Below are 16,554 nucleotides of genomic sequence, written 5' to 3'. Positions count from 1 at the left end.
TTTATTTTTTATCAAATTGAAGTTCTTTAATTCCTTTAAAGTTTTTTTTTTTTTCGGGTAACCCCATTTCTCTTTTTGAGAAGAAAAATAAGAAGAATTGATCCAACACTAACTGCATACACTTGATAAAAAAATCGTGTGTTTCTTTCTGATATAACCATATCAGAGGTGGTTAACAGTGGCCAAAGTTATCTTACAACCAGATAAACAAATGTAACTCTTTCAAGAATATATATAGTAAAAACAAAAACTGTAGGAACACATTCTTCAAGTGCTCCTTGGCTTCTTCAGTGAGAAAACCATAGCAAAATTACAAATAAATATATGCTCAAAGCTTTCATGAGAATGTTTGTGAGGTTTCCATGTAAAGAAGAGGCACAAGAGATCATTATAGGGAACTGACAACCCTTATCTGATGGATCCTCATCTGTTACTGTGGCCAAACCAGTGAAATCACAGTCCCAATCCTTTTGGCTATTTACTTGATAATACATATTAAAGGCATAAGAAGCATTCCCTAGGAGAGTTAGAGTGTTACAAGAAGAACCATAACCCAAAGCAGTGCAATCTGATTGGCTACAAGCATAGTCAATGCTTGCAGCCAATAAGTGCAGATCCTTAACTTTTGGATCAAAAACACACCAACGTTTTTCCATGTATTTTACACCCTCCACAGGGACCAAACCCTTGTTCTGTCCAAGTCCTGCCAAGTCCAATTCATACTTTGGTTTACCATCAAACTCAAAAATCCCCCAATGCCTCTCAAAGTTACCAGGAAGAATACTTTTGGCATTCTCATCAATAAGGCTGAATAGATAAATGTCAATAATACCTTTCCTTTTAGGAGTACCATTTCCACTCAGTGCATGCTTAAGCAAACCCATATTGAACCTTTTTGCATTCTGAACATTGGCATTCTTATCACCATCTGTTGGCCACCCCACTTCTCCAACTATGATTTCCATGTCTGGAAACCCTGCCTTCTCTAAGGCCCAGACAAGAGTGTCCAAATTTGCATCAAACACATTGGTGTAAACCGAATTACCATCTATAAGAGGCCTGTTATTTCCGTCAAAAAATGCAAAATCAAAAGGGAAATGATCATTTCCATAAAGACTCAGAAAAGGGTAGATATTGACAGTGAAAGGTGCATTGTTTGCATATAAGAATTGGACTATTTCAATGGTCTGGTCTCGTACTTCTGGCCTGAAGTCACCAGCTGATGGCACTTGGTTTGAGTCTGGGGAATAGTAAGCATCAGCATTGAAGGGCACAGTGACTTTGATCTGTGAACCAAAACCCCAACTATTGAGTGCTGTTTGTATGTTCTTAAGAGCAGGCAGAGTTGTCTGTAGATAGGAGCCATTATATTCCTTAAGGAAAGGTTCATTACCCACTGCAATATACCTGCATCACAACCATATCCAGAGTAGTGTTAAATTTTGACTCAAATATACCCTCAAGCATCTTGAACGAAAGAACAAAACTTTGATAAACAGAACAAAAAGAAATGAAAGATTCCATGGAAGAATGCAAGAAACACAAAAGAACGTGATCATGAATGGTGTATATACTCATGGGAGTACTTAACTTGATGTTTAGTCCACCAGGGTACATGTAAGTAGTGACATTTTCATAAACCCAAGAATCTGCAACCTGAGGATTCTCACTCATAATCTCCAACATGTTGTTGGGAATTGCCAGCATTACTTCAATATCAGTTCCCATCAGAGCTGCCATAATCCACTCTTCAGCATCAAACAGCTTCAGTTTATCAACACCGTTTTCTTGAAGCATCTTGACCACCATACTCGGTGGAAGCTTGTGAGTAGCCATGGTTCCCCAGTTGACTCCAACCCCTGAGCCACACGACACCATGGTTAAGAACACAACAAGAACAAATGCCACCAAGTACCAAACACATGGTGGTTTTTCTTGTGTCATTTTATGGCTTTTTTTTTTCTTTTTTTTTTTTTTTTTTTGCTTTTCTATATTCTGGTCTTGAAACTGGCAAAGATTCAAGAAAAGTGACAGAACAGAACCCAAACAAATGGGAGAAAAAGAAAGGGGAAGGTATAAGTCTTGGCTCGGGAATTTATAGACTAAAAGATGTTTCTTTGTGAGTGCGTGTGGTTCAGTGCCTTCAGAGAGAAGGTAAAAGAATGAGTAGATTATGGAGTTTTTTACAATATCATAAAATGGAACAAAGATTCGTTCCTTAATTCAGTAATAATGCCAGCATGTGTTGCATTAGTGTTAAGCTCTTACCTCATCGTCGTAATCATAATCATATAATAGTAAAAGACTAAAAGGAGTTTTGTTAAGCCCAATCAAGTGGCTCTCATACCACCATGCATACGAAATCACACACATCACAGGGCATTTCGGCCATTACATAATTAATCATCAATTAAATGCTGTTTAGAGGGACAATAATAATATTCTATTAGCTTTACTCTTTCTTTCTACGAAGAAAACCCAATCATTGATTACAAAAATCAATCAAATCCTACAAGGTGCATGTGATTTTCCACGTGCACCGGACCGGTATTTTGACATTACTTTTTTTTATTATTATTATTTGAAACTACCCCTTATTACTTATTTTTTTTTTAAATATAAAAATTAATTTTTGTTAATGTTATTTTACCTTTATACAAGTTGTCAAATGGTATTAAACAATATTTTTCCTTTTCAGATAGATACTGTTATTTTGACATCACTCTTTTTCTTTATTACCATTTGAAACTATCCCTCATTACTATTTATTTTCTCTTTTTGTTAATACTATTTTACCCTTATACAAGTTGTCAAATGGTGTCAAACATCATTTTTCCTTTTTAGATAGCTATTATAAAAAATAATAAACACTCATCGTATATCTTTATGTATAACTTCTTTTCTCATTGATATTTTATGAATATGAATATATACAATAAATTATGTGAATATTAAAATTAATCATTTTTTCATTTAGTATAAAATTAGGTTGACTTAATCAAGGAATTGGACACGGGTGATCAATGTATTGAAACTTAATTCAAGTCATACAAACATAGTTTGGGTTTGATTCTTCAGAGAACTTATATGATTCTCAAGTGAAATCTCAAGACACTAATGATCACATATTCTCAAATAGTAATTTTTTTATCCTCTTATAAGCATTAAAGATACATAAACATCAAGGTTGTGTTCTTTTGGGTGGATGTATTATTCATAAGGAATGGAAAAGAAGATTAGGAGGTGAGTAGTCTCTTCTTTTGAAGGTGAAACAAGGTGATGGGAGGAGATGATTAGAAGGATTGACTGAAAATTCAATCTCACCATCTATAGTGAAATTAGAGGGTGACACAGATGGGTTTACCAAATTATCCTTCATTATTTAATTTTTGTTACATATAATTTAGCGGTTAAAATCAATGCATGTGGTTTTAGTTCACTTTCTTAATTCTATGTTAACAATAATAATAATTTATTATGGTTATAACAAAAAATTATTACTTCTAAAATTACTATTAAAAAAAGTTTTCATTAAATTAATTATTTTCCACCTTATATATTAAAGATATTTTTATACAAAATTATTGTATCATTCATTTTTTATAAATATTTTTTGTATATTTTCAATCATTCAATAAAATTTATAAAATAATTTTAAATTATTTATATATAATTTTATATTACCTATAACAATAGCGATATTTTGGTAATCTAACTTTTTTTTCTATTAAAGTTTTTTTTTAATATATCACATAAGTTAATTCAGTCACAAACTTTAACAAATTTCACTATCTAATCCACTCTATAATCACCTCTGAATCACTTAAAAGAAACAATATCAACTTTACCCTCTAATCATTTCGATCTCTTCCTCTTCCTGTGATTCTTCCTCTCAAAAAAGCATAGACTAAAAATACACCGATGTTGTTAGTATATTAAAATTCCTTTTTTAACATATTTTAAAACATTAAAATCAATGTTCATCGTTATATATCAACAAGGAACAAAAAAAAAAAACTCAAAGAATTCAAATTCCAATTTCTCCCTTTGCTTTCCTAAAAGAATGAATCATACTATATGCAAGTATGGTCTCTACCCAACCAAATTACCAATGCATATAAAATATAAAGCTAATGAACACATGTGTTGGAAATTTTAGCTTTAAGAGAAGTGCATACATTCAAATCTCCATATTCTCAAACTATAAGAAATATAAAGAATCATTTAAACGGCCAAGTTCTGATGCTCTAAAGAAAAGGCAATCGTGTAGTATTCTCTTTGCCATAAAGTTATATACAGAATACTCACCACACACCTATTTTCTTATAATTTAGGAACTGATTGTGTGCAGAATATTCACAGAGCTACTTTCCTACATAGTTTGTAAATATTCTAAGAGGTTCTCAATATTCTCTCTCGTTCATGCTCAAGAAACTAATCATAACACATGTGGGTTTGTACAGTTCAATATTCATTGATATAAAATGAATTTCATAAAAATAATAAGGAACAAAAAGATGCTTTTCTCTATTTTTTTAAACAGTTTTCTATTCACACAGTTGGAACACAAAACCTTGTGGAATTTAGGAAGTGGGAGAGTAGAGTGAGTGAGAAATTTGGTGGTGTCATTACTTGATTCAAGTTTGTGGTAGCGTAAGGGTACGAGAATGATGGATAAGGATAATGATATTTTGACTCATTTTTAACTCATCACTCAATTATTATTATTTTTAGATCATTATATCACACTACTAAAAAAATAAAAATAGATAATAAGGGTTTTTAGAATGGTGGGTTAAAAACGAATCAAAATATCATTATCTAGATGATAAAGTTAGAAATAACGGTAGGAGAAATTATGGGTTCAACTTCTCCGTTAACAATTTAAAAATGGATAATGATATTTTAATCTATTTTTCTACCCACTTTTAATCCACTACTTCAATCATCATTAAATCATCTATTTTGATTCTTTTTAATGATGTAATATGATGATCTAATGGTGGGTTAAAAATGGGTAAAAAAAATGATTTAAAGTATCATTTCAAAATATAAGATTTTTTGTTTTGGATTTAGAAAATATGGTGGAAGAGATCATGAGTTCAATTATCTGTATAAACAAAAAACTAATAACTAACATCGTCGATAAAAAAGATTCTGGTAGCGTACTGAAGACACTTTTGGTTGCTGCTCATGCAAAATGGGCACAGAAGAAAACACTTTGGTTGTGGACAACGCATTGACTCGTAATTGACTAGAATAGAAGAGAGACAGGGTCGTCAATTCTGTAACTTTCCACCTTCAATTTACGTGTACTCTTAATCCTATTATCCTTTCTGTGTATCTTTTTGGTAAAGCATTCATATCCTTTTGCTTTAACAAAAGGAGAGTACGTCTAAGGACTCCATTTTGTATTACAAAGAGCAACACCACTTCCCAAATCTAGAAAATTAAATACTCTAAAGTTAACTTCCCATGACTCATTCTAGTTTCCCAGTTATTGTTTTATGATTAAGACCTTCAAAATGATGGACAAAGACTCTTCTTTCTTCTTCTTTTTTTTTTTTTTATGATAAAGACCTTCTTTCAAAATGAGTTATGTGATCAAACAGAGTTTAATTCAAAATCTACCACTCCTTCATTAACCGAAGTGCATATGCATCTCTTGTTCTGTCATCAGATAATGACATGAATATGAATCTTAATCATTGCGCATTAATGGTTTTCACATCACTTAATAGTGTTGTAATGTTACTATTTTCAGATTATCTTGATGCAACAATAACTGGTTTCGTAATATTAAAATAATTTGACTTTCAATATAATACTAAGGAAATTGATAATGTACAGTTACGAGTGAATACTAATATATATCAGACTTCATTAGGAAAACAAAAACAAATTGTTAATGTTTTCAAACTCTTTATGATGTGACATTGAACAACTTCAAAATTATACCATTTTGATAATTTTGAAAACAAAATTGCTGCATTTAAGTGTTTTTGCCTGTTTATTCTTGTTGGCTAAATGGAAAGCTAATAAGCAAAAGCATGGATTTGACGGAAATGTAGGGAAGACAATGGTACATACTATTTGACAAAAAGTTTTCATACCATTAAGGATTTTACTCTTAATATATTTGTTAATGCTAGGCTAAGATGTTACTTCTTGTCAATGTGACGCAGTATTTGTCAGTTCCAACTTTCAACGAATGAACGATTGTTTGCAGAGGAAGCACCAAATTTGTATTGGTGCTTCATATTAAACAAAATAAGCAGATAAACCGGTCACAAACTTGTCCACTTGTCCATTGTAATAATCCACTAACTTCTGTCACCTTTTTTTCTTTCCTTTCTTTTTATCACTTTACTTACCAACCAATCAAAAACCACCATTTTCAGGAAACTCTTGACCTTGTTCAAAATCTAATCCTTTGAAGAGATTACGATTGAACGATTGATTGCATAGGTTTTTTTTTGGAGTTTACTAAAGGATTTCCCTAATCAGTAACAGATAAGGAAATATGGGTATTACAAAGTAAATTGCCTCTCCAAAATATTTTCTATACAGATAATTAGTAATCAAAGTGACTGTACCTGAGGGACCCAGATATATATACCATCGTCGTATTTAATAATATATATTCCTTTCTGCCGAAAGAAGGGGACATGATATCATTCAAGATTGCACACCCTGTTACTCATCCCCCTTTTTCCGGTTTTCTGATAAAAAGTAATATTAAACTTAAATTATCAAATATTTCTTATGTGATGAAGACACCCCAAGATCTAGATGGATTGAAACAGTGGCGTTATTAGATGAATACAATTTAGCAAACTGTTATATTTGCATAGATTTGTATAGTAGTTATTGGTAGATTAATCCACACAGTGCAAGGTACAATAGTATTACTGTTCATTGTGTATAATTCCAAAGAAAGTATACCAAACGCAGCTTTAAAATCATTCTATAGTTTCAATAAATATGGCCTATTCCTTCCTGTTAAATTTGTCATATTTCACTATCCTTGCTTTTGAGTCAGATAGAAGGTCGCACTGAATCCATCAATGCAACTTATGTAAAGCTATCCTTTCTTCAGCATCACCAAGGACTATGTTATTGAACATCTTCTTTAACGCATCCTTCTGGCAACCTGAAGCTTAAACAAAACATTGCCTGCAAAGTAAATAAAAAGAAAAAGTCATGAGTACGTAACTATACAAGTTCTGGTAACAAGAAGAACGAGTTTGAGTTACCGAACAATCAAGAACGTGAAATAGAAGTATTCATACCTTGTTTGGAGCCACATCCCTAACCCTATGAAATTTTGAATCATGTATAGGAGCGTTTAAAGCAGATTCTGCCACCTGAAAGATATAGTTCAATTAGCTATCAGAGAAAATAAAATACATGCACTCTATCATTATTGTCCATATCCGAGTAGCTAATGATACGTAAACCATCAGGATGTGGAGGATCTTAAATACAACAAAACAGTAAAGTCGTTTATATTCTAACTTTAACATAGAAAAAAGAGGAAAACATGAAATGCTTTTAGCACAATGAACTCACAGCTATGATAGTCTCTGGAGTCTCAGTCGCTCTAATGAAGCAATAGCAGTGAATCCATGGTAAACATCCTTTCCAATATTTCTTCTGGATTAATCCCCTGAATGAATCTGGAAGGCCATTATCTTAAGTCAGATATCTGTCTATAATTCTTAAAATGGTAATAAATTATATATATATATATATATATATATATATATAAGTCTTGCAAGAGAATCTGCATACATTCAATCTTGGTTAAAAAAAAATCTGCATACATTCAATCTTGGATAATAAAAAAAAACTGCATGCATTCAATCACATAGTAGAGCACAAACAAAAGGCTAATAATAATGTCACTAATGAATCTTGGTTTAGATTATGATAGCTCATCAAAAGAAATAAGTTAAGCGTCAACCAGATATAGTCAATGGATCTCCCACACAAAAAAAGAAATGAAGATAAGAAAAACTCACTAAAATTGATTGTAAACATATGCATGTCAAAACATATATCAATCTACATCCACCCAAAACAGTAGAGCTGCTCACCAGCAAAGGGGGTAGAAGACAAATTGCCTGCAATTTCAATGTACTAAGCAAAGGAACATGTTTGAATACTCCTAATTCTATTACATGGAGAAAAATAAGTCTCACCTAAGGGAGTAAGGCAAAATGATTTGTACAAAAGAAAAGACCATATTATATGAAATGATGCTATACCTAGAAACTGAACAGCAGATGCAGGCAGATTCATTATTATGTGATCAATATGTTCCCAAGTTTTTGTGACGGACATTTCAGAGCTTCTCATTCTCTTGTTTGTGCTTCCTTTTCTCTTAACACCTTCAAGGATGCCAGTTTCATGAGCCTCCACATCCCCTGTCAAACGAAAACAACTGTAATTTTATTTAAAAACCTACACGGATTATTGTTATCAATATTGTAATTGTTTCCTTAGAGGATGGGGACTATTAACAAAACAGGTTGTCTTTTAAATCTTTTACAAGCTAGAAGACAATCAAGTAACAGCTACTACATCTAGTGACAGCCTGATTTGATATTGCAGTTCGTGGAATACCTTCATGATAACTAGAGGATCTTTTACCAGCAATTACAGATGTAGCACTGTGCCTGGTTGAACCCTTGACATCCCCTAAACCACTATTATTGTCTTTTGTATGAACTACAATGGGAATATTAGTATTAACTACTACGCAACATGTTTCCATATCATAATTAAGATACTTTCAGTAATTTACCATAAAGATATTACCAGTTAGCAACTCATTTTCAGAATTTGATTCAGCATTGTCTTGTATCCTGCATGTGTGACAAGTATCCAAAATGGGAACTTCGGATGAGAGTTGAGATGTAGCCTCAGTATTTGGCACTTCCATCAACTGGGACACAAATTTTCTAGCATCCATGTTGTATGCATAAATACGATCATCAACCTTATTGATTTTGGCATTAATCCTCAGATAGTGAATGCTATCTGGATTTAAATCATTTGCATAGACTGTGCATCCTTTTTGCGCTGCAGGAATGGCAAAAGGACCTATCCCTGCAAACATGTCACAAATGGTCTCCCCAGCTTGGAACATTGACACTAACCTTTTGTGTTCATGTTCCAATCTCGAATTCCAATAAACCAAACTGTAATCCAGCCTAAAAGTGGCACCATATTGCTTCACTTCTGTTATCATACTATGCTCTCCTGCTAAAATTTCAAACTCTGGAACGCGAAACTCATTTGTAATGGTTCCAACTTTGTTGACAATAGTTTTGATTCTAGGATAATTTTTCTGCACAAACAGCGAAAACGTGAAAATAATAGGAAGAACAAGTATAATACAACATGCTTGACAGTTTAAAGATAGAATTCGTGAATGGATATTTAAATGGACATATTTGTAAAAATTGCAAAGGGCATGCTATTGAAACACATACAGACATCAATGCAATATGTTAGTCTGTAGAATAACATCGTTCATTTTTGCTTCAAACATACATGAACCAACACAGAAATATGCATATAGTACTAAAATGAGGAAGCAGCATCAAATAGATCCAACAGGAACTCATACTTAGAGCACAAAATTGGGAGACCAAACTCCTTAAAGTAGAGCTAGTCCCCTTTGTTAAGACTGAAAGGGGGACAATAAAAAAATAGCAAGGGAATTCTAGAGATGCATAGAATAACCTAACCCACCCAAAGCCTCTCCATTCACTTCAATCTAGCCTACCTCTCCTAGATCCTTCCCTCCCCAGTTCTCTTTACGCTAACCAGTCACCACCTTTTGCCATAATACACCTTGCCAAGTAGGCAAGGTTGTTATATCACTTTACAGTCCAAATTCCTCTCTGCTCCTTCTGACATTACCCTACAAGTAGCAGTGATATGAAGCCACATATGCTGCAGCAATAGCTATGTTATATACCAAAACAGGGAATGGTCAAATGTTGACTATTCTGACCCAAAATCAATTAAAAGAACAGAGTTCAGTGAAGACAATCATCGCATGTTCATATCTGACAAATAAACAAGACTATTTAAATATACATATATTGAAACCAAGACTTGGAAGTCTTAAACCTTAGTGTAGTCACACATACATCATAAATAACCTTTGCAATAACATCTTTGTAGGGAAGTAATTCATCGTGTAGGTTTAAATGAGCAATTTGACCTGTATAGGTAGAACAGGTGTTAGTTTACCTGATATCAGTGGCTGACCCAAATAAATTCAATTGTAAAATAAAATGAACACCGCTCCCCTCAGAAACATGATTAAAGAATTAACAAAGAATGTGAGCTGAGCTGAGCTGATAAAAAATTTAAATAAATTATATTTGTAGCAGTTAAAAAGGTCAAAAAACTAAATACTTAACTATTGTTTCAAAGGATGAAGGCACCTCCACTCCAGTAGGCAATATCTGCTTCAGCACATGATCTACAAACACAAAATTTGTTGTACGATTGTAAATGATTTAGGATGGATGGGGAAAGCATACTGTAGGAAACAATAGAATCATTGAAAAAATGTTTCTAACTAATGTAATACCAACATAGCATAGCAACATCACTTCATTAAATAACAAGATACTTATATGTTTCCACTTATTGTAATTCTATAAGAATAAAATGTAAATTTTTCATCAGTTATTATGATACTCCTGAGTAAAGAGGTACTTTGAAGCAACTACTCCATCAATATGAAAAATTCAACATGAAAGGCAGCCTCTACAGTATGGTTTAACAGCACATTGCACTCACTCACCTGCACTCCAATAAGAATACCCTAGTGTCAATGAATAGGGCACAACTTCAATCTTACACAAGCCATTGAGCTCATCAACCTTTTGTTTTGGAATATCAGATAAATCTGCCCCACAACATTCAAAACAAATTATAGATAAGAATTTCTGTGCAAGAATATTGAAGAAAAAGTTCACACACACCTTGATTCTGAACTTTGTCAGAGAGTATAAGGTAACGGGTTTTGTCACATGTAGGGTCTTCAATGATGGGTTTGACTCGAGGCTTGTCGAACATGTAACTACACATTCAATAAAGCAGAAATTAAAAGCAAATGATAATGAATCGAAAGAATAGATAGAGCAAGGTACCGACCCATTGAGGATTCGAGTGGCAACCTTGCAATGTTGACAAGGGATTTGTAGAGCCCATAATTTGAATTGCACGTCAAACTTGCTCTCATCAAGATGTGGTTTTGGTAGCTTTTCACGGTCAGCAACTGCATCATTGTCAACACAAAGCAAGTTGTCGAGTGCATGAGCTTGAGAAGCTAACTTGTTAGGACTGTTCTCAGATTCCCCATTCTTTACACAATTCATTTCAAGAGCTTCACTTTCCATTACTCTATTTGCAAAACCTAGATATAACATTCATCAGAATAAGACATCACCACAAAAATTACACTCTTTTGTGGGTATCACTTATTATTTAATGAGCCACATTCGGGATTTTGTAGTTTCCAATAAATTTAACCAATAGTAGATGGTGTTAGCATTATAGAAATATGCATCAACATCAAAAGGAAAAAATGAAGGGACAATATATTCATTTGAGAAATGATGAGAGATTAACACATCTAAAAATTGATCTAGTTGCAACTTTCACACATTCAATGTGCTCCAAAGAATGAATTCAATTCCAAAATGGTAAAGGATTGATGAGGTAAATACTGATAGTCAAGAAAAATGAATGATTGCAGCAAATATTTACAAATAGATAAATATCAGCTCTAGAAGACTAGCAGCAATGGCTCAAAGACAATCTGACCTCTCAGGAAATATATTATGATATAAAAAAAGGTATGCAATTCCCAGTAAAAAGCCACATTGCAATCAACCTATCGCATGTATAAGGGTCACCAAAGTCACCAAAGTGTAGCAAAAAAACAATGCCACTGTTAAAACTGTTCTGGGGGTATTGTAGAGAATCAATTGAGTAATAAAGCTTTTTCCAACTTAAAATAGAGGCAAAAAATACAGGGACAAAGTGGATAAAGGAAGTTCCAAGGAATAGATTTCGAGAAGGCTCGGGTCAACAGCAGGTCAAATGATGGAAAAAAGAAAAATGACAGCCTTCAACACTGCCTACCTAAAAGTTAAGCTGCACCTATCTGCATACTGATCATTTAAACTCAACAAGACTACCTCGTGAAAATGAAATTGAAAGATTTGCAGCACACTCCAAGTGGTTTATACATGCCGATTAACTTAAACACTAACAGATTCATCCCACTTCCTGTATTCTTGTTTAACCAAACTGAATGTCACCCCAAAGTAATTGCCAAACAAACGAATGCTATGCCAAGGATCTTTTTCAGTTTCAACGCAAGTCGACTTGGTTAAACAATAATCCTATAAAAAATTATTCATTGGTTTAAAAATGATTGTACACACACACTACTAGCGCCAACAAATGTGAAGACATCGTTCACTTCTTGTTCTTGAAATGGATAACAAACCACTTTATTTAATTTAACATTAAACTCAAAATATACTTTGGTGGATGGTAAGACAGTTTTCATTCAATAAGACATATTGGTAAATATTAAATCAACCCATTTATTGCATCTCCTCTCTATCAATCTGAGTCACTGATTCATTCTTTGGCCAGTACCCATAAACAGTACCCTGCAGGTTTTCCTCCATAAAGCAGCAACTAAGCAAAAAAACAGTGCCAGACCTTACTCAGGGCCATTACCAATGCAGTCTTGAAATGGACGGTAAATCCCAACAAAATTTTCGAAAACATAACAGCTACACAATTCCTTTGGTGAGACAGCGACACCACCAAATTTACACAACAACAAAGACAATGGTTCTAACTTAATAGACACATTATAGAAAAAATAAATAAAAATACATGTACTTGTGTTGTTGTTGGAATAGGTGGAGTGAAGAAGGGAGAAGTACCTTGGCAAAGGAAGCAGTTGAGAACAGGAATTGAAAGACCAAAAACTGAACAAAAAGGTAGGGTTTTTTATAATAAGATCTCAAAGGGGTAAAAATGTAAATAAAAAATATTTTAAGAATCTGGATCCACTTCAGCAGTGTTTTCCTCCCAACACAAATTTTCCCCTTTCTTCTATTTGCTTAAATTAAATGTTATTATATTAATTTAATAAAATAGTGTTTATGTCTCATACTTAATATTTGTCTCCTTTATAATAGTTTTACTCATTGTTTACATGAAAAATGTTTGAATCTCAATTTTTGCGTTGGTTATTCTGAGCTAACATAAAATATATCTTCTTTAATGTTTTATATCTTTAATTTTTAATTCATTTGAATAACTATTATTTTACTAAATATTTGTCATTATCTTTCACCATTTGTCTAGTCCATAATTTTTTCCTTAAAATTTATCAATGTATAGAAAAACATTTCACTTTAAATTAGAGAAAATAAATAAAAAGACATCTGAAATGTTTTCAAATTATATTGTATAAGTCCAAGGCATTACTCGATCTTACAGAGTACACAGTAAGTATGAAAACATGTCAGTCCTCTAAAACGACATGTATCCAACTTACATTAGCTAGTGGAGACAAAGTCATTATCATTCATTAGGATAAACACAAGGTTAATCACAATAATTCAAAACTATCATTTAATTAGTGTCTTAAATCAAAGTCCACATAGGTAAGGTCCATGAACAATAGTACAAGTAACACGTTTTACAAAATACATTGATGACGTATTTATGTTAATATTTATTATCCTTTGACACGTTTTACAACGTACATTACTAACGTATTTACGTTAACATTTATTATATTCTGACACATCAGATTCAGATCGACTTTAGCACCAAGGTGTATCCTGCAAGCACATTTCTCTTGTGAAATTCAAATACTTAGAGTTTGAGGATGGATATTATTTGAAGATGTGATATTTGAAGTACTCTAAAATATTTTACAAGATATACCTCATTTTTATAAGAATACAAACTTCAATATTTTTTCTTTTATTTATTTTTTAAAACTTTATCACATTCTTTCATTGACATTGGTGTAAATTAATAAAGTGTCATATAATTTTATTTGTGTAAAATTGTACAATAGTTCATGTACTTATTTCACTTTTGTCTTATTGTTTTATTATACTTTGATTATAAATTTATATAATAACACATTTTTTAATTGACATTAAAGAAAAAAACACATTATTTTTTGACATGTCATAAACAAATCAGACATAACATTTACTCATAAAAAAATATAAAAAAGTTGTATTAAGAAAATTATATTTAATTATTTTTAAATGAATACACATTTGAAATTGAAACGAATCTCAATTTTAGTTAAAATTTAAATATCAAAAATATATTTAACTATTTTGAATTTTAACTTATATTATTTTAATTTAACCAACATATTAAACTAACTTAATCAAAATATTGTGTTGTTGAAAGAATACAGGATATCCTTTGTTTTCATAATAATCAAATGATGATGAATTTTCCATGTTATAAAATTGATGATAGTTATGAATATTTAAAAATATATTTAAAAATTATGTGTCTGAATATCTTCCGATCAACATATGGAGTTATATATAAAATTAATTACTAATTATACTAATGTTTAATTATTCTTTAGGTATCTATTTTCCTCAAAATATGTGAAGTTGGTTAATCATGCTTATTAATGGTTAATATGCTTTAATGGTATAGGACAACTATTTTGTACACTAATTTACCCTTTTGTGTTTTTTGTGTAGTTATTTATTTATTTGTTTGTGATAATCACCTATTGGATGAAAGCACATTAGAAGATAATGAACTATCAGTCAAAGTAGTGAAATGTTAAAGAATTTTAGTTTTGGTCAATTTTTTTATAGAGTTTGTTGGTTTAGTTCGAGTGTATATATGATATACTTTTATAGTCCTATATTTTTTTTCTTTTATAAGACTATATTAATATATTAATATATTTTATACACGTTGAATTACCTGTTTTGAATATCATGATGAAGTGTCCTGTTTTATTTGTTGTAATATGCTAAGATGAGATGTTACGATTTGAATATAAGTTAAAAGTTTTAATATAAAGGTGAAAAAATGTGTGAATTAAGATCGAATTGCCAAATTAAATATAGAAAAGAGATGCTAACAATATTTAAAGATAATGAAAAACTAATTAAAATATTAAAAAAATATTGGAAGTATAAAATTACGAAGACATAAAAATGAAATATGAAAAAAAAAGCTAAAAATGTTTAAAATAGTGAATACTCAATGAAGTTATTATGAAAAGAAAAGTTCAGAGTTACAAAATTATGAACACATGCCATTACATGTAAATTGTACTTGGATATCTTTTGTAAATAGTTTTGTACCTATTTAAATATGAGTTAATGTCGTGGATTGTACAATTGTCCGATGACAAATGTTAGTGGGTCAAGTCACAATTCAAGTGAGATTCCTAGTAGGACAATGATTGAGGAGGAGATTGTTGCATGTGACATCAATTGTCCTGTGAATCCAAGTGGACTGAGTCTAATTGAATCATGGCGTTTGAGGAATGTTACAGTCTTAAGTAAAAAAAGTTGCACATTGACTAATGAGCTAAGTAAAAGGAGTTGCGCCCTGACTAATGGGTATAATTTTTGGCCTAGTGGTAAGCGCTCGATCCTAACCGTTAAAAGTTTTAATTTAGTAGAAGTGATTAACTTATAAAGGTGAAAAAATGTGTGAGTTAGAGTAGTATTATGAAATACAAGTTAAATAATTTTAAGTGACAACTTTTAATTTGAATTTTAAAGTATAATAAACTCTAATGCTTTTCTCTTCTTTTTTTTAATTGTCTTTTAAGTTTTGACTATTCATCTTATGTGATTCCTTCCTAGTGAGATGAGATGTGTTGAGAACATATGCTAAAAATGTTTAACAAGAATGAATAATTAATGAAATTATCAAGGGAACTTTTCAAATTTTGGGAGCTACACAAAATTATGAATCCATAAAATTAGATATAAGCATTCATTTTTTCTTTATGTAAACCAATCAAACATGATGAAGATTCCAATATTCATAGTAGTGGGAAATGTCTCGAAAATTTTAAAAAAGAAAAGAAAATCGGAAGTAGCAGTAATAAGTACCTTAATGTTACAAATACCAAAAAATTAGAGAAAAACAAATGAAACTTGTGGCAATTTTATTAAAAAGTTTTCAAAATAACGTTACTCTTAAAAGGTTACTTAACAATGATTATAGGATAAATCGTTTCATTAGTCCTCATTTTTTTAACGGAAATTTCAAGTTGATTTCCTTCATCTTTTTGTCTCAATTAGATTTTTATTTTGAAAAATTAGTTGCAATTAGGTCATTTATGTTAATAGTACACTAACATAGTTATCTAAATGTCACGTGTTAGTACGTGATTGTTTTTTTTTTTTATTTTTTAATTTATATATATTTTTGTAATTGAAAAAATTTGTCACGTGCCAAATTGACATTGTACAACGT

At 31.5% G+C, this 16,554-nt stretch overlaps 2 protein-coding genes across 7 annotated transcripts; both read right to left on the bottom strand.

Annotated features, from left to right (window-relative positions):
- Nucleotides 1–214: 214 nt before the first annotated feature.
- LOC114177121 (glucan endo-1,3-beta-glucosidase 8-like) lies at nt 215–2,112 on the bottom strand. Its single transcript, XM_028062372.2, has 2 exons — nt 1,592–2,112; nt 215–1,407 (listed from the first exon to the last, which is right to left on the bottom strand). Exons 1-2 carry the CDS (start codon nt 1,942–1,944, stop codon nt 288–290), a joined length of 1,473 nt encoding a protein of 490 aa, XP_027918173.1. The 5' UTR covers nt 1,945–2,112; the 3' UTR covers nt 215–287.
- Nucleotides 2,113–6,819: 4,707 nt separating this feature from the next.
- On the bottom strand, nt 6,820–13,131 carry LOC114178658 (S-adenosyl-L-methionine-dependent methyltransferases superfamily protein). Of its 6 annotated transcripts, none has more exons than XM_085671637.1 (12): nt 12,999–13,131; nt 11,185–11,446; nt 11,013–11,110; nt 10,832–10,936; nt 10,444–10,504; nt 10,167–10,242; nt 8,824–9,355; nt 8,629–8,733; nt 8,271–8,429; nt 7,573–7,679; nt 7,293–7,367; nt 6,820–7,176 (listed from the first exon to the last, which is right to left on the bottom strand). In XM_085671637.1, exons 2-12 carry the CDS (start codon nt 11,427–11,429, stop codon nt 7,117–7,119), a joined length of 1,623 nt encoding a protein of 540 aa, XP_085527763.1. In that variant the 5' UTR covers nt 11,430–11,446; nt 12,999–13,131; the 3' UTR covers nt 6,820–7,116. The 6 variants fall into 6 exon arrangements, with proteins under 6 accessions (XP_085527763.1, XP_085527762.1, XP_085527764.1 ...); XM_085671636.1 differs by lacking the exon at nt 12,999–13,131 and adding an exon at nt 12,644–12,666; XM_085671638.1 differs by lacking the exons at nt 8,629–8,733; nt 12,999–13,131 and adding an exon at nt 12,644–12,666.
- Nucleotides 13,132–16,554: the final 3,423 nt, after the last annotated feature.

The sequence above is a fragment of the Vigna unguiculata genome, chromosome 3, assembly GCF_037176805.1.
Source record: "Vigna unguiculata cultivar grain cowpea cultivar isolate G323 ecotype 2 chromosome 3, ASM3717680v1, whole genome shotgun sequence".
NCBI lineage: Eukaryota > Viridiplantae > Streptophyta > Magnoliopsida > Fabales > Fabaceae > Vigna > Vigna unguiculata.
The sequence above is the reverse complement of the archived record's forward strand: the minus strand, read 5'-3'. Positions and strand labels throughout refer to the sequence as shown.

Bases quoted from the DNA above. Each gene is read 5' to 3' on its own strand.
- LOC114177121 (XM_028062372.2), bottom strand. From the start codon at position 1,944: ATGACACAAGAAAAACCACCATGTGTTTGGTACTTGGTGGCATTTGTT. The intron at 1,408-1,591 runs GTTAAGTACTCC...GTTGTGATGCAG, and splicing joins CCTGGTGGACTAAACATCAA to GTATATTGCAGTGGGTAATG.
- LOC114178658 (XM_085671636.1), bottom strand. The intron at 10,505-10,831 runs GTGAGTGAGTGC...TTGTGTTTGTAG, and splicing joins GTATTCTTATTGGAGTGCAG to ATCATGTGCTGAAGCAGATA. The intron at 7,680-8,270 runs GTATAGCATCAT...ATGGCCTTCCAG, and splicing joins ATCTGCTGTTCAGTTTCTAG to ATTCATTCAGGGGATTAATC.